We start from the raw sequence: 26,472 nt of genomic DNA, 5'->3' as shown, positions 1-26,472 counted from the left end.
TCACTTGACCCCAATCTGATGATCCCTCTTGTCTCCCCAGACTTTGATGTGATGACACTCTACATCCAAAGGTTAGGTCTGTCACCCCACAATGCCCTGAACCCCATCCTACTCTGGGATTTATCTACTATCTTCTATCACATACTCAACAATTCATTAGCCTGCCCCAGTAAGTGGAAGTTGCAAACATCACCTGGTGATCCAGACGCCAAATCATTGGGAATTCTGAATGGTTGGATTGCAGATTATCAGAGCTTTACTGTATTTCTTAAATACTGTAGGCCACCAGTACTGGCAAAGATGTATACCGCCATGATCTATAACATCATGGTACAGAATATCTTTCAATCTACCACTCCCATCAAACCAGGGGCCAACCGGGTAAAGAATGTAGTAGAGTTTGGTTGGAACCATGGTGAGCATATCCACAGAAAAGGCACTGGCCTGCCAGTGGATGCTAAATAGCAGAACTGCCATACTTCTGACAAAACTAAGTTGTACCATAGCGAATGGACCAGACTCAGGATTGGCAAATCTGCTACAGAAGAATCCAGAATTGTTGTAGAAAATTAAAGACTAATGGGAGGAAGAGGATCCATGCACGTTCACACTTTCAATGATGGTGGAGCCTAGTCCATTAGACCAGGAGGCAAAGCAGTTTAGAAGGAAACCATGCAGAGCTTCTTCCTCTCCACTCACATCACACATGCAGCCGTCAACAGTCCCATCTTCATTATACTATGTCATTTCACCTCCCAACCCCAGCCTGAAGGAAAAAAGAGAAAGATACAAAGAGATTTGCTAATGAAACAGTGAGTAAGATTTCAGGGATGGTTAATAGTGAATAAGCCAGGCACCAGTTCCAGTTTTTATTGCAGTCCCAGAGCACTTAGCACATCCTCACTGAACATTAAATAGGTCTACTTTGGTAAAAGAGACATATTACAGAGCAACTAATATTTTATGACTGATTATGCCTGCTGAAGAAACAACATTCATTTGATTCTACCTGTGCTCCCATGGTCTGCAGTTACAATAAAGACACATTTTCCAACCTGACATTTAATCCATTGATACAAATCACCTCAGAGACACATTGCTGTAAGCTTGTTCTTCTCATGTGGGTCTAGTACAGTTAACACAGCATCACTCATACTGGAACAGTGCCTTTCTATTAAATTTTACCCCTCTTACTGCTAGAACATTTATTCAATAGCTGAGGAAATTTCTAATCAATTGATTGACTGCCTTCCATTCCATAGATAATTTAGTAGCAGTGACAGCTGAAGAGGAGGTAGTGAACTGTGCAACTGCACTTGTACATTTGCATGTAAAACACTCTTTGCTCAGGTGCAGCAGCACCCAACAGACTCAGGGCTCTCAGAAAGAAAAAACTGCCATCCAATGAAATAAATTCTGATCTGCAACTTGATACTATTTACCTGTCTTTTCCTCATTTCTTTTACCACCTCCATTTAATTAAAATATACTTTTGCTCACAATAATTATGCAGCATGCTGATTTTACACCATATGTTTCACCCATATGATTCCTTATGCCGTGCACTGTTAATAGAGAATTCTGGCCTGACTCTATTGACATAGGTCTTATTTACAGCAGGCACAAAGTCAGTAAGGTACTGGGGAATTGGGATAGATATCATATAAGTAAATTGCAAATTAGGATATGCACTTGACCTTTACAGTAACTCACAATGATAGATACACAGCTGTTGAGAAACCCATTAAGTTCCTGGAATCATAAACATCACAAGTTTTAGCTTTTCAGTTTGACTTCCTTCTATCCTTTTCAAATGGTTCGCCCTATTTTAATATTACTCCTTTCTCAGTATTCTTTTACATTCTTCCTTTTCAAATACTTGTCGAAGATCTATTTAACTCAAATTATAGTTTGAGTTGAATAGATATCAGACAAGTATTTCCATGCTCTAGTAATCTTCCATGTGAAAAATGCTTCTTTGTTTTAGAAACATCAAAGTCACAGTCACCTGTAACTGATCTATCAATCTCTAAAAACTAGTTAACTTTTCAATATTTTTCAAAATTTAAATTCTCGTCTTTCTATTCTTGGAAAATATTACCCCATTTTTCAAGCATTTCTTCATAGCAATAACCCTTAATCATTCTTTGTACCCCTTCCATGGGTCCACTTAGCTTCCAATGTTGAGACAGAGAGAACTGGTTTTCTATTATAGCTTAGTTAGAACAATGTATAGGTTCAGCGTAACCTTCTTGCATATATGTTTAATTAGAAAATGAGTAAAGCACAGTTAGCTTTTTTTGATGTCTTTCTTGCTTCACCTTTAAAGATCATTCTTTTATAGCTCATTTAAGGGGGAGGATAAGCAACCAGAAGTCGTAGCACACATTGGTACCAATGACATAGGTAGGAAAAGGGATGAGGTCGTGAAGAAGGAATATAGGGAGTTAGGAAGGAAGCTAAAAAGCAGGACCTCAAGGGTGGTAATCTCTAGATTGCTGCCTGTGCCATGTGCAGCGAGGGTACGAATAGGAAGATATGGCAGACGAATGTGTGGCTGAAGAGTTGGTGCAGGGGGCAGGGTTTCAGATTTATGGATCACTGGGATCTCTTCTGGGGAAGGTATGACCTGTACAAAAGGGACGGGTTACACCTGAACTCAAGAGGGACCAATGTCCTTGTGGGCAGGTTTGCTACAACTGTTGGGGAGGGTTTAAACTAGGTTGGCAGGGGGATGGGAACCAGAGTGTCAGGTCAGAAAATGGAGCGGTTGGTGTAAAGGTAGATGCATTGTGCTGCGAGACTGTGAGAAGGATAGGCAGGGGATGGAGTATAAACACAGTCAGTTGGATGGGTTGAAATGTGTTTACTTTAATGCAAGAAGAATTAAAAATAAGACTTATGAACTTAGAGCATGGATCAGTATTTGGAATTATGGCGTTATGGCCATTACAGAGACTTGGCTGTCGCAGCGGCAAAATTGGCTGCTTGATGGTTTTCGGGATTCAGATGTTTCAAAAGGGATAGGGAGGGAGGTAAAAGAGACTGGGGGTGGCATTGCTAATCAGGGATAACATCATAGCAGCAGAAAGGGAGGACGTGATGGAGGGATCATCTACTGAGTCAGTGTGCGTAGAAGTCAGAAACAGGAAGGAAGCATCACTCTATCAGCAGTATTCTATAGGCCCCCCAGTAGCCACCAGGACACTGAGGAGCAGATAAGTAGGCAGATTTATGAAAGGTGCAAAAATAACAGGGTTGTTGTCTTGGGAGACTTCAACTTCTCTAATATTGATTGGCACCTCCTTAGTACAAAAGGTTTAGATGGAACAAAATTAATTAGGTGTGTCCAGGAAAGATTCCTGACACAGTATGTGGACAGGCCGACTAGAGGAGACACCATACTGGATCGAGTACTAAGCAATGAACCTGGTCAGGTGACAGATCTCTTGGTCAGTGAGTATTTCAGAGATAGCGACCACAACTCCCTGACCTTTAGCAAAGCCATGGCAGGGATAAGAGCAGACGATATGGGAAAGTTTTTAACTGAGGGAGGGCTAATTACAACGGCATTAGGCAGGAACTTGGGAGCGTAAATTGAGAACAGAAGTTCTCAGGGAAATGCACAGAAGAAATGTGGAGGCTATTTAGGGAACACTTGCATGGGGTTCTGGGTAGGTTTGTCCTACTGAGACAAGGAAAGGATAGTAGGGTAAAGGAACCATAGTTGACAAGAGAGGTGAAGCATAGTCAAGAGGAAGAAGGAAGCATAAGGTTTAGGAAGCAAAGATCAGGCAGGGCTCTTGAGAATCATAAGGTAGCCAGGAAGGAACTTACAAAGGGACTTAGGAGAGCTGGAAGGGGACATGAGAAAGCCTTGGCGAGTAGAATTAAGGAAAACCCCAAGGTGTTCTACATGTACGTAAAGAACAGGAGGATGACCATAGTGAGGATAGAACCGCTCAGAGATAAAGGGGGAAACGTGTGCCTGGAGGCGGATGAGGTAGGGGAGGTCCTTAGTGAATACTTTGCTTCAGTGTTCACAAGAGAGAGGGACTTTGACGAATGTGAGGTCAGCGTAAAACAGGCAAATGTGCTGGAGCAGGTTGAGGTAGCTAAAGAGGTCGCAAGTGTTCTGAAAAACACTGGGATAGATAAGTCCCTGTGTTGTCTCGAAATTAAGTTCTCACTTCTGTCTGCTGTAAAGTAACACAGTGCCATGAGGTCACTTCGATAAAATGCGTTTATTAGCAGTGCACCGCTAAGGAGAGGTCTCTTCAGCACTCGTTAAGAGTTGCTTCCCGAGTTCTCCCCATACAAAGGAGCAGACAGAAATTTATACAGATATTGTCACGCACACTTAATGCATGCGGCGCCGTGAGTTTCGGTCAAGCCACAGAGATCCCGAGACGGACATCGCACTTATTGTCCAGCATAATTGAGTTATAATCAAGAAATTCAAAGACAGGTATCACCCCTCATTGTTTAGGACAAGCTTCCACCTCATTGTTTATTGCACCCAGTACTCCTATTGTCTAGCATTATGGGACTGACCAAGGTCCCGGACAAAGTAATTAACACCTTATCCATTGAGTCAGCAGCTTGCGTGCTGTTGCTTGAGAGGTATTTTTTCTATCAGCTATAGGTATGGTTACGGTTTTTAACCCTTTACTTCCTCATTCCCTCCTTTTTGTCATTACATGATAACCTAGAGTGGCACCGAGAACAGGGCTGAGAGTTTATTAATAAGGACCTTGCAACAGGTATTTAGACAGGCCAGCACCACACAGCATACTATTATAATAACGATTAGCCCCACTGCTCCATGCAACAGGTATGATGCCCACGATCCTCCTAGAAGCCACCCCAACCAACCCGTTCCTCCTGTAGTTCCCTGCCTAAAGCTATCCACTTGCTTCTGAATGTCCTGAATGGCATGGGAAATGTTGTAGGACTCATCTCTCACATTGGTGACACATTTGTCCCCTACTATAGCACCTACTCCTCCTTGCTGAGCCAACTGGTAGTCCACAGCATACCGGGTCTGCTGGGCATAAAGTCAAAGCTCCGCCAGTTCCCGGTTCATTGCCTTCAGGCCCTTCATAGTACTGTTACCCAGCGCGGCCAGTCCACAGACAAGGTCGTTCCGGTTTTTTGCGGCTATAGTTCCTGCCGAACCCCCCAGAAAGAGAGTGCTCAGAAATCCATAGCCTAATGACGATAAGGGAGATCCCAACGTAATAGGATCCCTCCAGTCCTCACAGAACTCCTCACTAACTGACTGCACCACAAGTCTTCGTCAGACATGAGCCTTCTGGGGGCAGGGGACTGTGACCGGCCCGATCGTTCCCATTGCAAACCAGACTGGCAGAGTTGGGGTGGCGATAGTGAAAGTACCATTAAAAAGGAACACATACCCTTCCTTAGCCCGGTAACAGGTTACATTACCCGATTTCTGTGGACTGGGCATTTGAGAATACCAAGAGATTCCAACAACATTTGTCCCATGCTCTCTTAGATAGTTCTCCCTGGTTAGCCATTCTAAAGAGACATTAGACAATTTCACATGGGTTCCGTTCCCTTCCCCACAAACCCATCGCTCCCCTGCAAGTCACATAACACACCTAGTGGCAGCGCACTCACACCTAAACCATGCCCCCTTAAATCCACATTTTCTCTCTGTACAATTAGTGGTGGCACATGATATCGTGTGTTGTACGATGGCTATCCCACAACCCCATCCTTTACCGGTGAAACAGCGGGAGAAGGACTGGTGGTTGGCTGTGCTACTGGGACCTGTTACTGTTCCTTGCAAGCATTTACCCGGCAGCACCTTCCCGTAAGTTCCCGTCTGCCCAATACACTTTGTTTTTGAGTGTTCATACTTTAAGAGCGCCCTGGGGCTCCAGCTTGGTGTGGCTACAAAAAGGCCTTCCACTGATTCTGCCAAGGGGTAACAAATGGTGCAATTCCCACGTAGCTGCACGTGTACTTTGTAAAACAAATTATCCTCTAATGCCCACGCAAGAGTACTAGTAATGGTAAGGAGTCCAAATCTAAGAAATATCATCTTTCTTCCGGCGGCCATCGTTTACAGTCACTCAGATGAATCCAGCATTCCTGACCCTGTACTTTCACGGCTGTAGGAGTTTGGAGTAGTATCTGGAGGGGCCCTTCCACCAAGGTCTGAGTTTAGGGCACTCCCAATCTCGTATCAATACCGAATCTCCGATTACCAGGTCAGGCAGTTCCGCATTCTGTCCTTCTAGTGGTTTAAAGGCACTCTCCATCTGTGAATGAAGAAACTTTAAAGACGACGTAAGTTGTCTGAAATACCTTTGTAGTTCATCCCCCATGATATTAAGGTCAACCTGAGTGGGGGGCTGGGGGGCTGGGTGTCAGCGTCCCATGGGGTTCTTCCCGGACGTCCATAGACGATTTCGGCAGCCGATAACCCAGTGGCCGAGTGGGGGGTAATTCTCATGTGGTATGATGCTAAGGGGAGAACTTTCAGCCAATTTAGACCCGTCTCTGATACTAATTTAGTTAGTTTATTCTTCAGGGTGCTGTTAGCTCATTCTACTATACCCGCTAACTGAGGGTGGTAAGTGTAGTGGAACTGCTGTTCGATATGCAGTGCCTCACACAATTCCTTATTTATTTTCCCTATGAAGTGGGGACCATTGTCTGAACTTATCTGTCGGGGTACCCCAAACCTTGGTATAACCTCCATAAGCAATAACTTCACCACTGTTGAGGCCTTATTGTTAGTGGTTGGAAAAGCTTCAATCCATCTACTAAATACATCAACAATAACAAGACAGTACTTATAACAATGTACATGCTGTAATTCAATAAAGTCGAGTTGTATACATTCAAAAGGACCACCTGGCAAGGGGGTTTTTCCGGGGGTGCACCTCACCCCTTTCCCAGCATTGGTTTGTTGGCATATCAAACACAATCGTATTTTGCCTTGTGCTGCTTCCTCCAATCTGGGATGCCACCAGGTAAGTAGTAAAATGTTACTCATTCCCTCCTTGCCAAGGTGGGTGTCAGAATGTAGGCAGTCAATAAGCACTGGTAACAAAGAATCAGGTATACATACTTGACCGACTGGAGTAATCCAGAGACCGTGTGGCGCAGAGTGCGTACACCCGTGCGCCTTCCACATTTGTTTTTCTGAGTCAGGGGCATCCCCCTGTAAGTGCTGCACAGTGACCATGTCTGGGGTGCCCTGCATTGTTATCTTTGGCTTGCGAGCAACTGCCTGTTCTTCCGCAGTCAAAACAATTTTAGACCCCTGGTGTGCTGCCAATTTAGCCTCTGTGTCTGCCCTGTTATTGCCCTGTGTTACTAGGGAGGCATCTGAAAAGTGAGCCGAGCATTTAATGATGGCCAATTTGTTAGGGAGGAGGACGGCCTGAAGGAGGTTCTTTGCATAAGCCGCATTCTGTATGGGGCTACCTGTAGAGGTCAAAAATCCCCTGTGCACCCAGAGTTGGCCAAAATCATAGGCAACTCCAAAAGCATAGCGGGAATCAGTGAAGATGTTAGCTACTTTGTCCTTGGCTAAAATACAAGCACTGGTCAGGGCAAAGAGTTCCGCTTTTTGGGCAGAGACTGGGGCCTGCAAAGATGCAGACTCCACAACATGGGAGTCGTTTACTAATGCATAGCCGCAAAGGCAGGTTCCCTGTTCGGAAACAGAAGAACTACCGTCGGCATACAAGTTTAAGTCTGCTGACTGGAAGGCCTTATCCGAAAGGTCCGGACGGGGTGCAGTCAAAAAGTGGTTACACATTAAACAGTCATGTGGTGGATCTGCAAGATCCACCGGTGGGGCCTCTAGAAAGGTGGCAGGGTTAATGGTGGTGCAGTAGGCAAAAGTGAGGAGTGGGTTATTCAGGAGCGCTACCTCATATCTGTTTAAAAGGGCCTGGGTAAGGTGTTGTGTCTGATGAGAGGTTAGGAGTGCCGTTACGGTATGGGAGGAATAAACAACTACTGACTGTTGCAGGGTTATATTGGAGGCTGCTGTTACTAGGGAATAGATGGCTGGAAGCATCTGTGAGCATGGCGGGAGCCCCTAAGAAACTGGGTCCAGCCGAGTGGAGTAATATGCCACCGGTCTTCTTCTATCCCCATGGGTTTGAGTAAGGACGGCTGTAGCGCAGTCTTCCAGGACATTCACAAAAAGCTGAAATGGGCAGTCATATAGAGGGTGTCCCAGGGCCAGGGCGCTGGCAAGGGCCTGTTTGAGCTTATCAAAGGACTCCTTTTGTTCCTCCGTAAGTTCAAAAGGTCCCATGGACTGGCTTGAAGTCAGGGGTGTGAGGTGCTTAGTAAGGAGGGCCACGTTAGGTAGCCACTGCCTGCAGAAATTTACTAAACCTAAGAAGGCGCGCATACCCTTCGGGGTAGCTGGCGGTCAGGTAGCAATGATGGGTACAATACAGTCAGGAGTGAGCCGGCGCTCTGTAGCACTTAAGAGGGTGCCCATAAATTTCACCTGACGCTGGGTTCGTTTTACTTTCTGTGGAGGTATTACATATCCCCAAGAGTGGAGTGCGTTAAGTAGTCTATTGGTTTCCAGCGATGTTGGCGGGCTCTGAGGGGCTTGCCATTAAAAGGTCATCGACATACTGGACAATGGTGGATTTGTCAGAAAGTTGCAACCCTTGGAGTTGTTTATGCAAAACTTGGGAAAAAATAGTCGAGGAGTGTATAAAACCTTGCGGGAGGCACGTCCAGGTGTATTGCTGACCTTGGAAGGTGAAAACAAACAGGTACTGTGAGTCGGGAGATGGGGGAATTGCAAAAAATGTATGCTGGAGGTCCACAATAGTAAAAATACAGGAGTCGGCAGGGATGCTGCTGAGAATGGTGGCTGGGTTCAGGACCACGGGATGTAGTGGCTCCCCTATCCCATTGACCTTACACAGGTCTTGTACAAGGCGCCATTCCATCTGTCCAGGTTTGGGGATGGGTAAAATGGGGGTGTTGCAAGGTGATTGGCAAGGAATCAGAATGGCCTGTTTGCTGAATGAATCTATTAAATGGGTTATTCCGTCAACTGCCTCTGTCCGAAGGGGTTACTGTGGGATGGAAGGCAGTTGTGCTCCCGGTCTTATACGGATTTGGACTGGGGTCACTGGGGTGAATCCTACCTCAGCTTTCGACGCAGCCCATAAATCAGGGGTTGGCTAATCCAAAGGGAGTTGGTGGGGCTGATGGTGGCGTAAACAGCCTGTCACCGAGAAAGGGGTGAGGTAATAAGTCAGGGCCCCTTCTTGCAGAGTCTGGGGAACCCCGTAAAGGCCTGTGTCTGCCTGTACCTCAAGCCGGTGGGCTAGGAATCCCAGCTCCTTCGGTTTATGACCCTCATTAATTGACAGGGTAATGTGAGGGGACATCAAGCCTGACTGATTCCACAATTCATTAGGCATTGAACTAAAAGTGCTGCCCCCTCCTTACCCACTACTTCCCCTAAAATAGTAACAGTCACCATGCTACCCAGGTAGGGAGCATACAACCCTTCTAGCGCTCTTGAGACCCCTGTGGGGTCATAAGCTAGCGTCACATGTGGGTCAGTGGTTTTCAAGGGTGGGTCAAAATCTCCGTTCGTGAAGTCCACTGTCCACCACTGAAGAGGCTGGTGAATCCAGAGGATCCTATGGGGTTTAGGGCCAGTAATGGTAATTCCTTCATCCAGGCATTGTCTTTTGAGTCAGAGGAAGCAGAGCAGGTCCCTCCCGGCCAAGTTAACCCCTAGGTTTGGGATTACTGCGAATTGGATCAGACATTCCCGATCTCCAAATTTCACTTGTAAAGGTTCAGTTAAGGGGAAGGATCTTTCCTGTCCCTCCAGCCCGCTCAATGGAACTGAGGCAGTGGACAGTTTAAAATCATGCTGGGCGATACAAGGAGCTTCGAGGGTCGAGGTATTTGCCCCTGTCTCTATCATAAAGGGGATCGGCTTTCCCTCAGCTAAGAAGTTGACAATGGGCTCATCGTCTGGGTTATCGGTGAGGTTAGGGTACATGGAATGGCTACTCTCCACAGCTAATCAGGCAGAAAACAGGTTGTTAGTTGAAAAAGGTTGTCATCTACCAGGGGATCTAGTCTGCCGATGGCGGTAGTGGGGGCAGTCCCGCCGCCACTGGTCAGGTGCCCCACAAAGGTAGCATCCTGTCTACCTAACACTCGCTGGTGCAGGTTGTTGAGGTCCCCGGGTCCTGGGTAATTACGAGAGGGTGGTGGTGGCTCACAAGGGGGCCCGTACACTGGGGCTCTTGCTTCGTTGGGGTACAGTGGATATCCTTTACCAGGCCGGTCAACCCCTCCTGGAACCCAAAACCGCCATTCAACTTGATATCCCGTATTATCGGAGTAGGGAGGTCGGGGCCGAGGGGGTCTCTGGACCATTTCCTATTTTACCTTTGTGACTTTAGAATCGCGACCATTACTCCAGAAGTGGACTGGGGCCCTCCCCATGGCTTGTCGTGTATGGTCAGGCCAATTCGTGTTATTAGTGCGGATAGCTGACGCCGCTCCCTCAGGAATACATTGTAATAGGAGGGCGTTAAACTGGGGGGAGGCATTGCCTCTGTTGTAGGCATCGTCCCCTGCATAGGTACCGTAAAGTGAACAGAAATGGTCCCAAAAATCCGAGCCGTCCTCACCCTGTTTCGGTCAGCATTCTAAAACCTTAGTTATGTCAATAGGCTGTTGGAGGGTTTTGCGAAGGGCAGTTCTAATGGTGGTCACCTGGTCCTGAGGCCAGACGGCCACCTCAAAGGCTGTCCAGTCCGCATAGTTTCCCAGGTGTTCTTTCCACCTTTCCGCCTCATTAGTTGTAAGGGCCATGCAACAAAGACTGAAAAGGTCTTGGGGGGTGGCCTGGTACATCTGAATTGTTCCGATCATATAATCTATGAAATCCTCGGGGTTGGTTTTACGGTTGGGTGCCTGACTCATGATTAGGCACATCTCCTGAGGCTTCCAAGGGGTGTAGATTTGGATCGTGGGATTAGCACTTGTTTGGGTTGGATCGGGATCGGGAACACTCTTGTTGGGGAATTATTTTTTAACCTTGGCTCCCTTTGCCTTATTCAACATAGGTGGTGGGCCGGGATCTTTAGGGTCGTCATAATCAGGGGTAGAATCGGAGTCATAATCGGTGTCTGTCTGAGAATCTACTAAAGGTCTGTCCCCTACCAAAAAGTTCTGTCGCTTGTCTGTGGCCTTAGAGCCATTCGTATGCGGTCTTTCTCTCCGTCTAAGCTGATTCCTGGTTTGGGACACAATAGTGCCATGGAATTGTCCTTGGGACAGGACTTGGCTAGCAGTCGTTGGTGGTGAGGGCGGAACAGTTTGTGGACTAATTGCATTATATGCGGGCGGCAGTGAAACGGGGCTGTGGGTCGGACCATCTAATCTTCCTCATTTTCATTCATATCATTACTTTGGAACAACAGGGGCACACCAGACATGTCGGGAGGTACCTCCACTTTATCCTTATTTCTTTTATTTTTATTCCTATGTTTTTCCTTATTCTCCTGATCTACCCCTTCTCTCTCCCTTCTGTTCCTCTCAGCATCGTGGTCTCCGCACTGAGACACCAGGACTTCCCAACTCTTAGGATTTCCCTTTTCATCACACACACACTAATTCCCCTTCTGCGTGCATTATGTTCCCAACTATTCTGTTTAGATTTATTTGTTAGGTCTTTGGCTGTTTTTCTCCAAGTAGACATTAATATTTTCCATTTTTCCCCCATATTCCACTCCCAAATCACCCTTTCTGCTTTTAGGCACTTATCCACATCCCAAGTTCCCCCCAGTGGCCATATTTCATTTCCCAATTTTTTATTGAGGCATGCCGATAATTTACAGAAGTTACTCTCATTCTTCGGATTGTCTTTACATAACTTAGATAGTGGGGTTTTGGACCCAGACTTATCGAGAGTTTGTCCCATTTTGTTTTCTTCCCAATCGTACGGTACAAATCGCTGTGATTATCTATAAGATCGGTCACTTTCCTTCACCCACTTCAGGTTCCTGACCTTTCCGTGGGGGATTTCCCCTCTTAAGAACTGGTCTAAGGCAGGGTGGTCGTACCAGAGAACCGATCTCAAAACTTAGAGCACAAATCCTTGAAATTCACAAACTTAAAACCCAAACCTGGGGACTCGAACCCCAAACCCAAAACTGGGGACTCGAACCCCGAACACAAAATTAACTTAACTGGGGACTCGAACCTCTCTTACTTGTGGCACTTGGACAGGTTTGCGAGGAGTCCGTCAGAGGATATTCAACAAGCAAAGCGATCAATCAGGTGTCCAACTCCCTGAGAGGGATCAAGGTGAATCGTACCTTGTGGGCCCTTCCGTCTCATGTAGTCGTTATCCCTGTCGATCGCTCACACCGCTTCCGAAACCTCGTCTTGGACTCCTGGCTGGCTCGCCAAATTGTTGTCTCGAAATTAAGTTCTCACTTCTGTCTGCTGTAAAGTAACACAGTGCCACGAGGTCGCTTGGATAAAACACATTTATTAGCAGTGCACCACTTAGGAGAGGTCTCTTCAGCACTCGTTAAGAGTCGCTTCCCAAGTTCTCCCCGTACAAAGGAGCAGACAGAAATTTATACAGATATTGTCACGCACACTTAATGCATGCGGCGCCGCGAGTTTCGGTCAAGCCACAGAGATCCCGAGACAGACATCACACCTATTGTCCAGCATAATTCAAGAAATTCAAAGATAGGTATCACCCCTCATCGTTTAGGACAAGCTTCCCACTTGTTGTTTATTGCACCCAGTACTCCTATTGTCTAGCATAACGGGACTGAAACCAAGGTCCCAGACAAAGTAATTAACACCTTATCCATTGAGTCAGCAGTTTGCGTGCTGTTGCCTGCGAGGTATTTTTTCTATCAGCTTTAAGTATGGTTACAGTTTTTAACCCTTTACTTCCTCACCTGGGGCCGGACAGAATATACCCCAGGTTACTACTGGAGGTGAGGGAAGAGATTGCTGGGGCATTGACGATGATATTTGTGTCCTCCCTGGCCAGAGGAGTGGTACCAGAGGATTGGAGGATGGCAAATGTTATTCTGTTGTTCAAGAAAGGTAATAAAGGATAATCCTGGGAATTATAGACCAGTGAGTCTTATGTCAGTGGTGGGCAAGCTATTGGAGAGGATTCTTAGGGACAGGATCTACGAGCATTTGGAGAAGCATAGTCTTATTCGGGATAGTCAGCATGGGTTTCTGAGGGGCAGGTTGTGCCTCACGAGCCTAACTGAGTTTTTTGAGGAGGTGACAAAACAAATTGATAAGATAAGATAACGTAAGATATGTTTATTAGTCAAATGTACATCGAAACACACAGTGAAATGCATCTTTTTGCGTAGAGTGTTCTGAGGGCAGCCCGCAAGTGTCACCACGATTCCGGTGCCAACATAGCATGCCCACAACTTCTTAACCCGTCTGTCTTTGGAATGTAAAAGGAAACCAGAGCACCCGGAGGAAACCCAAGCTGACATGGGGAGAACGTCCAAACTCCTTGCAGACAGAGGCCAGAATTGAACCTGGGTCGCTGGCACTATAATAGCATTACGCTAACCACTACACTACCATGTATACCGGTGTATACCGATGGATGTGGTGTATATGGACTTTAGTAAGGCATTCGACAAGGTTCCCCATGGTAGGCTCATCCAGAAAGTCATGAGGTACGGGATCCATGGAGACTTGGCTGCATGGATTCGGAATTGGCTTGCCCACAGAAGGCAGAGGGTGGTAGTAAATGGAGAGTATTCTGCCTGGAGGATGGTGACTTGTGGTGTTTCACAGGGATCTGTCTGGGACCCCTGCTCTTTATGATTTTTATAAATGACTTGAGTAAGTAAGTGGAGGGATGGGTTGGTAAGTTTGCAGGTGACACAAAGGTTGGAGGTGTTGTGGATAGTGAAGAAGGTTGTTAGAGGTTACAATTGGATATAGACAGGATGCAGAGTTGGGTAGGGAAGTGGCAAATGGAGTTCAATCTGGAAAAGTGTGAAGTGATACACTTGGGAAGAACAAACTTGAAGGTGGAGTATAAGGTTAATGGTAGGATTCTTAGCAGTGTGGAGGAACAGAGGAATCTTGGGGTCCAAGTCCATAGATCCCTCAAAGTTGCCACGCAAGTTGATTAGGTGGTTAAGAAGGCATCTGGTGTGCTGGCCTTTATTAGTTGGAAGATTGAGTTCAAGAGCCACAAGGTAATGTTGCAGGTCTGTAAAACTCTGGTTAGACCACACTTAGAGTATTGTGTTCAGTTCTGGTTCCCTCATTATAAGAAGGACGTGGAAGCTTTGGAAAGAGTGCAGAGGAGATTTATCAGGATGCTGCCTGGATTAGAGAACATGTTTTATGAGGAAAGGTTGAACGAGCTAGGGCATTTCTCTTTGGAGCGACGCAGGATGAGAGGCGACTTGATAGAGGTGTATAAGATTATGAGGGGCATAGACAGAGTGGATAGCCAGCACCTATTCCGCAGGGTGGCAGTGGCCAATACCAGGGGACATCAATTTAAGGCCAAAGGAGGAAAGTTTAGGGGAGATGTCAGGGATAGGTTTTTTACACAGAAAGTGGTGGGTGCCTGGAATGCACTCCCGGGGGATGGTGGTAGAGGCTGACACAATAGGGACATTTAAAAGACTCTTAGATAGGCACATGGAAGAAAGTAAAATGGAGGGTTATGAGCTGTGTAGGAGAGAAGGATTAGATTGATCAGGGTACCGGTGTTTATATAGGTTGGCACAACATCGTGGGCAACAGGGCCTGTACTGTGCTGTACTGTTCTATGTTCTATGTTCTGTTTCTTGCACTTTACAGAGCCTTAGTACTAAAGGTATAATTACTTCCACTGATTTTTGTCAGGGAATGAATTTTTCCATTTTCCTGCCTTCACCTCCATCTGCCTTCAATATCCCACACCAACTTGGCTGAATCTTTCTGCTTTATTTCTCTCAACATGACTTCTGAATTGTTTGATAGAAACCAGGTTTGATTTTGTTTTCCCTGTGTGTCTGCGCAAATTATTTTGCAAAATGGAAAACAGAAAAGGCTCTTGCAGAATTCCTTTGAGCATACTGTTACCAATGTCTTACCAACCTGAAAAACTTGAATGACACCCTATGTCTTCTACCTATCGCTACATCTATTTGGTCATGTCATGACTTTAATGTCATGCCTTTTAATTTTATATTGATTCTGCTGCATGAAGCTTATCAAGCATCCTCAGAAAATGCACTTATACAAGATCTATTGAATTCCTTTTATCTCTTCCGTTCGTAAATATGTTAATAGAATCTTACAAAGGGCACGGAAACTACTGAGTTTATTGTACCTGTGTCAATTTGTTGAAAAAATCCATCCATAATCCCACAATTGTTTTCTCTTTCATAAGTAAATACAATTGCCTTTTCAAATTTATGATTGAATCTGCATTGACAATCTTATCAGAAGTGTGTTCCAGATCATAGCAACTCTATTATGACACATTTCCCCTCATCCTCCGCTCTACCTTTGTTCTCAAATTTCCAATAGAATTAGTCTTGATGGTATAAAATGGTGATATTGGATCAGCTACATTGATGAAAATGTAAGTTTGGCAAAACACTGCAATATCATCCAACTTGCACAATTCTCCAAACTCAGAAGTATCCTCCCTATTCCTCCCAATCTCCCTATGTATCTGTGTGGGCCATTCTTAGGTATTCTTAGGCCATTTCTTCCATCAGACAAGCTTCTTCTGATATTTGATGCCCCCAGTTCTTCATCAAATAATCTGAACTAAGTCTCCTTTCATGCTATCAAAGTAGGTTAATTTCCAGTCCCATTAAAATTAACATATACTTCAGTTTGTCTTTGCTTATTTTCAAAGTGAATGTAATTAGAGTTAGGTCACTATTTCCTACATGTTGTCCTACTTGCAGCTTGCTTACGTGTCCTACTTCATTACCTAGAACGAGATCTGGCACTGCATCTGTCCTTGTTTTACATTTTTAATGTAATGTTTAATGTAATATTGTTTCACATTTTCTTCCATTCCTCTATTTAAATATAGATTAATTTATAGGATGTGTTCTTTACAACTGCCAACAAATCTCACCTGCAATTTCTCTTCCACTGTCAAGGCTGAGCTCTGTTCCCATAATGGGAACAGATAGTTTTTTTTTATTCTATCCAGATCAATGAGAGTCAGCTTATAGGTATCATTGAGGACGTACAATGTGGATGTACTAGTGCCAGCAGACTAGAAAAGAATATGGATTTGAAATTTTAACTATACCGTTACTGAACTGTCCATGAATCACACTAATCATAGGAATTCATTATTATCTAACCACTAAAATATTTATTTCATTGCAATATTTCATAATTTATCATAAAATAATTAGCACTGTGAAGGCTTGCTTCTATATGAGCTGCCTGCACTGTCTGTGCGTCATTCATGTGTGAGAAAATTATGGAAGTGGGGTCATATACACCAGTGCGCATGTATGGGCTTCTCCAGGTGTAGAGGACCCGAATGGAAAATCATGACTTTATAATCTAAGTCTTGCTTTTTTTATTAAATATTTTTTACAGAGGAATTTTTTTACTTAGAGCACATAAACGAGGTTAGAATCAGTAAATTACTAGGAACTTACACAGGTTAATATATTGGCATAAAAAATGGATGGCTTAGTAGAAGCAGCAGCCAAATGGATGGTAGTTTATCACAGGAAACTGAGCCAATCAATAATAAATTATAAAAGTGAAAGGCAAACACATTCTTTACACAACATTTCTTGTAATTGTTCCAAGAGAAATTAACAATTAAGAGTATTCAATCATGTGAAGTGAATGTTTGCTTAAAGTCAGATGTTCACAAGTTATATCCATTCATATTATTTGCAATCGCCTGTACTTTTGAGAGATCATCTCTGATAAGATGTATTAAAGTTACCAAAAATGGCAAGCTGATGGATGATGGTGGTGCCATTCTAGTTCAGTGGTCAATGTTTAGAAAATAATCATATATTTGATCCAAGCTATTCCTGAGAGGGGATCCAATTCCTCTTCCAGATGAAGTTGGAAAAATATTGCATTCCTTAACATGGTCATATTCCCAATTTAATGTGATCCACGTGCAAATAAGATAACAGATCACTGGCTCATTTATAATTGATGAAAATTTGCACTGCATTGTATTAATAGCTGACCACAAGGGTGACAAAATGTCCTGATTCCCAGGAATAAAACCGAAAATACTGGAAATGTGGAATATAGAGAAATACATGTTAACATAAAGAAATATGGTAAAGTAGCTTGGCAGTATCATCCTTCTCATGAAAGTCCAGGTCTGAAATGTTAACTGCAATTCAGTTGAAGATACTGATTGCTGTGCATATTTAAAATTACTGTGCTTTTATTTCACAGTCACAGCACTTTTATTCCTGGGGGACAAAATGTTTGCAGATTTGTAATCTTTTGTTTTCTGTTACAGGTTCAGTGACCAAGACACTCCAGATCATTCTGGAGGTTGTGCCATCTGAACAACATAAAGACTGAGTTCCCTTGGTGACATGGGCTGCAGAGTGTTTAGAATACGGAGACTGCAAACTTCAAAGAAATGTCAGCCATTTCAACAAAGCCATTCAAACAGAATTCTAAATTCTTCCCAAAGTTTCATCAAATTATTGGGTCATTCTGTGGCCCCAAAATCCTGTGCAGGACAGTCTCTTGCCAGTTGTGAACAGTTCTTTGTGCCATTTCTCTCAGGAGTGGGTTGGGGGGTATTGCTAATCTTACAGCACAGTTATGGAAAGAGACCAAAAGAACCAACCCATTGCACCCATCCACAATCCCCAGCTCATACAGTACAACAGGTACTGCGTAATTGGTCTACTTTTCTATAGTTAATGCCCTTTGCCTATATTCATAATAATGGGCTGAAAACCTGTATTTATTAATATGATATCCTTTTTGTAGAAGCATAAAGTCAAAGTTTGTACATAAAGCAGTGCAGCAATGCTGGAAACATGGATGTGCTTATTGTACTGTTAGTAAACATGGAGACCATGTGATCACATACTATTGATACTTCTCTGAAGGCCTCACTAAGACATGCATAGCTGTGTCTCAGAAACTGATTATATTTATGATGAGCTGCTGGAATTTACTGTGATTATCAGAATCTATTTTTTAAGATTTGTCTTAAGGAAACTTTAAAATTCCTATATTTCATATTTCAGCTCAATTTGCTTTCTGTGGGGACATCAGTTATTTCAGAAGAAATTGCACTTTCTGGCCCTGAAGTTCTGGCATTACCAGTCCCCAGTGATATTTAAGGCAGGAAACACACAGGAGCCCAAACGGAAATGGGCAAACGATTGGAAACAGGCATTTGTACCATTTTCCTGGGAGTTCCTCCAGCTTCCCACTAGAAAAGTCCTCTCAGAAATGCAGGACATATTTGTTTCCTTGTTAAGCGCACAAATTGCCATTAGAACTTTCTGGCCTTCAAACTGCACTGTGAGTCACAGTTGTACAAGCAATGATGGGTCCACTGGAAAGACCTGCCTTTGCTGCTTGAGTGAAACTGATCCTCTACGGTAGCAGATGGTGTGACTCCAAACAGTGGCCTGCTTTACACTCTGTTCAGATTTACTTCTGTCGACTTCAAAAACTTTAACCAAATGGACTAAGTGTTTTAATCGTATTATCTCTTAATATAATTTCAAGGCTGTGACGTATAATTTGTTTCTCCAGATTTTTAAGAATAAAGGGAGTTCTACTCCCGATGTCTCGGCTCTGACCCAGTTCCTTCCCCTCTCTTCCCCCAAACATTTATACTTTACTAATAGCCCAGCTACAGTCTTGTTCTATCCTTTGGCTTCCCACTGGTTGTCCTAGGCAGTGTGTTCTCCTGAATCTTCTTTCACTCTCTTTTTGCAAACTGTCATGTCATCTTATGCTTGCTAGGAAAAAAATACAAAACTAACCTCAGTAAGGGCTGATAACTAGGTAACAGAATGCAGTAGGAATTTGGGGATGGTAGTGCGAGGTGCTAAGAAGTAGGTAGCAATTGCTTCACTAATTGTAGTGAGAAAATAGACAAGTATTGCAATTGAATATATTCATGCCTTTTTATAAAATAAGGTAGGCCAGGAATATTACCATTCAGAGATAAGTGATACACTAATAGACAACTTGTGAAACATAGAAAGCAGATAAGTGAGGAAAAATTAACATGGCTTTGAATGAAACAAAAATTGTCAACATCAAAATGAGTATTTGGCAAACGATAAGGCATTCTGCTGCTAGGACTGGACTTTTTTTTAGTATCACATGACTACAAGTTTTCTTTGAAAAATTAACACTGTTGGTGATCTTTTTGTCAAAAGTGGATTATTATTGTATTGGATAAAACTTCTTTATTACATTTAGCTGTTTATATAAAGTTGTACCTAATGTTGTACAAAATCACAGAAATATCATAGAGCACCACAATAATTACAAAGACAATTGAGGAAGGTTTTAATTTAAATTATGGTGAGGTACATGAGAACAACCTCAGGAATTATATTGAAGAGATGCAGCTTGCCTGATGTTTTATTTTCAATTCATGGTGAAGAGATTGCACCAAATGTTTTTTGCAATCAAAATATATAACTTATTTTCCATCTTTTGTAAAAACTTTAACAGGAATTTCTGATCAGAGCAGTAAGAAGATTATTTTACACAAATGCAAATATTGATTTGTTTTGAATAAAGGGTACAACAATGTATTTACAGATGTTTCCTCACTTCTGTCATGTGTTATAGAAAAATACTGCAATGATTTCCCAAAGACGGGGAGAGGAGAATGGGATGAATTAAATAAACTAATTAATTCAAGTAACAATTCTTTTGTTTCTGTTAATTAAAAAATAACATTCAAATATTTCTAGTACCCAGTGGCTACTATATTGGAGATACAACCACTTCTTCAATTTCTCCAAGAGCAGGAATAACCCTACAGAGAAGTCCTTCAATCTGCTCATTGGGTGAAGAGATATTACATAGAAGATGAAGCACATTCAATCCACAACATTTGCTTGTGTTCATCCTGTATTCAAAAATATTTCCACCTGTTTTAAATATGCATAATTGTTGGAAGATGCTTCCAAAAATTTATGTTGCAGACTTTTCAGATAGTGTAACACTTCACGTTCCAGAAAGAATAGTAAGACTCTGGAAACAGTGCACAGGAGACTCATGAAAAGGATTTCCAAAGAATACAGGATTTAGAGAGACTCAGGACACGGATTGTTCGTACAGCACAGAGATTAAGGGAAAGCATAAAAGACGTATTCAAAGACATGCAGTATTTTGATGGAGTAGTAATGAGAAACTTCTGCTGGAAGGAGGATCATAAACCAAACGGCACAGACTTATGAAAATTGACAAAAGATTGAGAGATGAGAAGAACTTTTTCAAATGCAGGAAGTTACTATGATTTGGAAGGCACTGTCTGAAAGTGTGAGAGAGGTAGATTCAGTAGTAACTTCAAAAGGCAAATGAATCGTTATTTTAAAAGTGAAAAATTTAAAGGCTATGACAAAAAAGCAAGCGAGTGGGACTAATTATATTCTTTAAAAATGCAGACACAGTGAGCATCTGGTATTATACAAAATCTTTGACAAATGACCTTATTATGGCTAACTTGTAATCTGTAGCCTATGAAAGCTCAGAGTGGATTTTCACAATAATGAAGCAATGTTGCAGTGATTCTAACAACATATCTCAAGATGCCCACAGGTCCCAAAATGGTCAAGTGATCCTGCCATCATGAACAAGTTTATTCAATAATTCATCACCCTCATTATGCACGAGAGCTTTCAACTTCTGTCCTATGCCAGGTAGGAAGCCTTAGTGCAGAGAACCCCAAGCAAGTCAGATCATAAAATCTTTCAACTGAAAATGTCATAATGGTAAACTGGTTTATTATTGTTGCATGTACTGAGATACAGTGAAGAACTTTGATTTGCATGCCATCCATACAGATCATTTCATTACATCAGTGCGTTGAAGTAGTACAAGGTAATACAATAACAGAATGCAGAATAAAGTGTTACAATTACAGAGAAAGTGCAGTGCAGACAGACAATCAGGTGCAAGGGCATAACGAGGTAGATTGTGAGGTCAAAGGTCCACCTTGTCATACTAGGGGAATTTTCAATAGTCTTATAACAGCGGGATAGAAGCTGTCCTTGAGCCTAGTGGTATCATGCTTTCACGCATTTGTATCTTCTGCCTGATATGAGGGGGGAGATGAGAGAATATCCAGGGTGGGTGGGGTTTTTGATTATGTTGGCTGTTTTACCGAGGCAATGAGAAGTATAAACAGAGTCCATGGAGGGGAGGCTGGTTTCTGTGATGTGCTGAGCTGTGTCCACAGCTCTCTGCAGTCTCTTGTGGTCACAGGCAGAGCAGTTGCCATACCAAGCTATGATACATCCAGATAGGATGCTTTCTATGGTGCATCGGTAAAAGTTGGTGAGGGTCAATGGAAACCTGCCAAATTTCTTTAATCTCCTCAGGAAGTAGAGACACTGGTGAGCTTTCTTGGCCATGGTGACTATGTGGTTGGACCAGGACAGGCTATTGGTGATGTTCACTCCCAGGAACTTGAAGCTTTCAACCCTCTCGACCTCTCGACCTAATGGAAGATAAGAGTGAGAAAATGAATGGTGCCCAGCAATAGAGAACTGAACAGCTTTTTCTGTGCATTGTGGAGTAGCGCAAAGGAACTTATTTTAATAGCTGTAATGCTATCAAAAACATTGGTATTAATTAGAGCATTTCCATTAATAACTACTTGGCAAAGTGTACAAATTAAAAGTCATCCTAACATAAATTGCAACGCATTTTGGAAATAGATCTGGCAAAGGTGAGTAAGAAATTTGGGATTTTTTTTTCATTCAGCATTTCACTCTGCACAGTTTGAGCAATTCTGTTCGAGGAGGCTGTCTCATGGTGTTGCAAACGGAGGCAGAACTGGCAGGATTCAGGCTCCTCAGGGGGTTTGTCACATGGATATAGAACATAGAATATAGAACAGTACAGCACAGGAACAGGACCTTTGGCCCACAGTGATGTGCCAAACTAATTAAGCTAATGACGCCTAATTAAACTTATCCCCTCTGCCTGCACATCGTCCATATCCCTCTATTCTCTGCATAGTCATGTGCTTCTCTGAGAGCCTCTTAAGTGTTTCTGTAGTATCTGCCTCCACCACCATCCCTGGCAATGCATTTCAGGCACCCACCACTCTGTGTGAAAAAATTGCCCTGTACATCTCCTTCGAACTTATCCCCTCTCACCTTAAATGCATGCCCTCTAGTATAAGACATTTTGACTCTGGGATAAAGATACCGTCTGCCTACTCTGTCAATGCCTCTCATAAACTTCTATCAGATCTCCCCTCAGCTTCAGCTGCTCCAAAGAAGACAACCGTAGTTTGTCCAACCTCTCCTTATAGCACGTGCCCTCTAATCCAGGCAGCTTCCTGGCAAATCTCTTCTGCGCCCTCTCCAAAGCCTGCATATCCTTCCTGTAATGGAGCAACCAAAATTGAATGCAATGCTCCAGATGCAGCCTAACCAGAGTTTTATAAAGCTGTAATATAACTTCCTGACTTTTGAACTCAGTGCCTCAATAAATAAAGGCAAACGTGCCATATACCTTCTTTACCACCTTATCAACTTGTGCAGCCACTTTCATGGAACTATGGACTTGGATCCCAAGTTCATTCTGTACATCAATGCTGTTAAGGGTCCTGCCATCAACTATGTACTTTCCCCTTACATTTGATCTCCCAAAGTGCAAGGCCATTCCTTTGCCCATATCTGCAACTGATCTACATCCCATGTATCCTTTGGCAGTCTTCTACACTATCCACAATACCACCAATCTTTGTGTCATTGCAAAATTACTAACCCACCCATTCACATTTCATCCACGGGTCAAGTGTATACATATGTATGTGCGTGTGTGTGTGTGTGTGTGTGTATTTATGTGTGGGTATATATGCATATATATATAAAATATATATATATAGTCACATAAATACACACACACACACACACACACACACACACACACACACACACACACAGATATACATACATATATACAACAAAGGTCCCAGTATATGGATCCCTGTGGAACACCACTAGTCACGAACCTCCAGCCAGAATAAGACCTATTGACCACTACACCCACTACCCTCTGTCTTCTATGGGCAATTCAAGTCACCATGGATACCATGCATCTTAATCTCCTGGATGAGCCTACCATGACCTTATCGAATACCTTACTAAAATCCATGCAACAACATCCAATAATTCCACATGCTTCAACGACCAATGAGAACCCTCAATGGAAATTCAGAACACAAGCTAGAGTCCTGTGGATTCCTTGGGAAGGTTGGAAGGACATTCTTACTCTTCCTGGCCACAAAGAATAGGAACAGTTCAAGAAGGAGTTTATCTCAAAACATCTTGTTAACTCTTTGAGTTTGGACCAAAGGAAGATCTATCCTACTGTTTCTGAAATGTGAAAATGTAAGAACCTCAGCGGAGCAACAAGATATAAAGATCCACATGTAGAAATCAGTAAAACCTTTTACCAGGTCCAAAACTAATGCAGTGGGATGTTGATTTTTATCTCAATGGGACTGGAATGCAAAGGGGTACAAGTTATATTGTAGTTATAAAACTTGGTTCAACTCCAACTGGAGTTTTACAGACTCAATCTCTCCTCATAGGCTAACCTCCTCATCTCCAGAATCAACTTGGTGAACCTCATCTGCACCACCTCCAAAGCCAGTATATCTTTCCTCAAGTAAGGAGACCAGAACTGCACGCAGTACTCCAGGTGCGGCCTCACCAGTACCTTGTACAGTTGCAGCAAACCAACCTTCTGCGATTCATGCACAAGCACTCCCGAGTCCCTCTGCAGTCTTTCACCATTTAAATAATAATCTGATCTTCTATTTTTCCTTCCAAAGTTATAGACCTTGCATTTACCAACATTGTACTCCATCTGCCAGGCCCACTCACTTAACCTATCTATATCTCCCCGCAGACTCTCCGCATCCTCTACTACATCTGTTTCTTGGTTTATTGCCTGTGCCACTGTAATGTTATTATTTGGTGGCCTATAGACAACTCCCACCAGTTATTTTCTCCCTTTACTATTCTTAAGGGCAGGCACGGTAGTGTAGCGGTTAGCGTAACACTATTACAGCACCAGAGACCTGGGTACAATTCCGGCCACCGTCTGTAAGGAGTTTGTACGTTCTCCCTGTGACTGTGTGGGTTCCCTCTGGGTGCTCCGGTTTCCTCCCACATTCCAAAGACATACGGGTTTGGAAGTTGTGGGCATGCTATGTTGGTGCTGGAAGTGTGGCGACACTTGCGGGCTGCCCCCAGAACACTCTACACAAAAGGTGTATTTCACTGTGTGTTTCAATGTACATGTGACAAATAAAGATGTCTTGTCTTGTTGTCTTGGTTATGTAAGATACACAGCACAAACACATGCCACTCAGCCCAACCAATCCATGACAGAGTTTATGCTCGACTCATGTCTTCTCCCATTTTTCATCAGCTAATTCTGCCAATGTTAACCTCTGCTCCCTTTTCTATCATATGTTTCTCTATCCTCCCTTTAAATGCATCTATGTAACTTACTTTTCCCTTCATCATCTTGTATAATTTATGTATAAGTTATATTCTACTATTGTCTGAACACTACTGCATGTGACACTACTACAAACAAGGTTGTCATTGTACCTGTTCCTCACCGTACTTGTGCACATGACAATAAACTCAACTTGACTTGACTTGACTTGATTTGCTCCAACTACTTCCTGTGATGCACATCTCATATACTCACTGTTCTTTGGGTAAAAAATTTCTTTTGAAGTTCCCCATTGGATTCTTGATGACCATTTAGTGGTGGCCTCTAGTTATACTTTTCCCCATAAGTGAAAGAAATCTTTCTGTTTCCACTCGATTGAAGCCCTTCATAATTTTAAAGACGTCTATTAGTTCATCTATCTGCTTTCATTTTACAAGGGAAAAGGCACTCAGTCCTTTTACCTTTTCCTGATACGTACACCTTTCCATCTCTAGAATCATCATTTAAATCTTCTCCAATGCATCTATGTACTTCTAATAAGATGGTTACTAAACCTGAATGTAGAACTATAGGTGTGGACCATGGTTCCTGAAAGGTTTGGCATAAACTTCCCCCTTTCCAATTCTATCCTTCTAAAAATAAACGTAGGGTTTGGATTTGCTTCTTTTTATGTTCTTGCTAATCTGTAGTACCACCTTCAGTGATCTGTGTATCAATAATATTCATAATATGCCTTTGTTTCTCGACCCCTTGAAGCCTCATATCTTCCACATTCTTCCTGCTAAAATGTACTACCTTGCATTTATCTGTGTTGAAATTCACTTCCCAAGTATTTGCCATTCTGCTGGTTTATTACGGTCCTCCTGTAATTAATTCCAGTGTTCACCATCACTTCTAATTTTGAATCATCCACAAATGTGGACATTGTATTTTTGATTCCAGAGTCTAAGAACCATGAAGGGGCAGGAAAATTTAAAGGTCCACACATAGAAATCATTAAAACCAATTAGCAGAATTAGTGTAAAATGTGAATGATTCTGGCCCCAGATCAGTTCCTTGTGAACTTCACTACTCATCTTTTTCCATTTCTAAAAGCTTCCTTTCATTCCCACTACCTTTTGTCCTGAAGACAATTTGTAACCCATTCTGATACTTGTCCCTGTCTCCACATTCCCTGACATAACCATATCAAGGGGAAACCTCATCAAAGACTTTTTGAAAATCCAGAGAAATTACTTCTACTGCATTACTGCTTTTTGTTACCTCTTGAAAAAGGTTCAATCAGATTGGTCAAGCACGATTTTCCCTTTGGAAATCCATGATGATTATTCATTATTATTGTTTTCTAAACCTGCTTCGATTCTTACCTTTAAGAGAGATTCTGTTATTTTTTCTGCTGATTTTATTAACCAACTGATCTATAATTCCCTGGACATATTCAATCCCACTTCTTAAATACAGACATTACATTAGCTGCCTGCTGGTCCTCTCATACTACACCTTTTTCCTAATGAATTATTAAATATGTGAAGTAATGGCTCTGCTATCTCTTGTGGTTCGTGCTGCACCTCAAGAAGCATATATTGGCCTTGCAGTCAGTACAGATTCATCAGGGGCCAACAGGATTAAATTATGAAAACTGGTTGCATGAATTAGATTTGACTTCCCCTGAGTTTAGAAGTTGAGAGTTGCTCCAACAGAGTTGTTTAAAATTTTTAAAATTAATAACTTATTTACAAGTAAAGATAT

At 42.8% G+C, this 26,472-nt stretch overlaps 1 protein-coding gene across 1 annotated transcript in view; it reads left to right on the top strand.

The window, feature by feature from the left end:
* slc7a11 (solute carrier family 7 member 11) overlaps positions 1 to 19,934 on the top strand; it is a 133,575-nt gene extending 113,641 nt beyond the window's left edge. Inside the window, exon 12 of the mRNA XM_052045151.1 lies at positions 17,540 to 19,934. Coding sequence (XP_051901111.1) covers positions 17,540 to 17,604 — 65 coding nt within the window. The 3' untranslated portion in view covers positions 17,605 to 19,934. The remainder of the gene's footprint in view (positions 1 to 17,539) is intronic.
* The last annotated feature ends 6,538 nt before the right edge of the window (positions 19,935 to 26,472 follow it).

The sequence above is a fragment of the Pristis pectinata genome, chromosome 2 (genome assembly GCF_009764475.1).
Source record: "Pristis pectinata isolate sPriPec2 chromosome 2, sPriPec2.1.pri, whole genome shotgun sequence".
Classification (NCBI taxonomy): Eukaryota; Metazoa; Chordata; class Chondrichthyes; order Rhinopristiformes; family Pristidae; genus Pristis; species Pristis pectinata.
The sequence above is the reverse complement of the archived record's forward strand: the minus strand, read 5'-3'. Positions and strand labels throughout refer to the sequence as shown.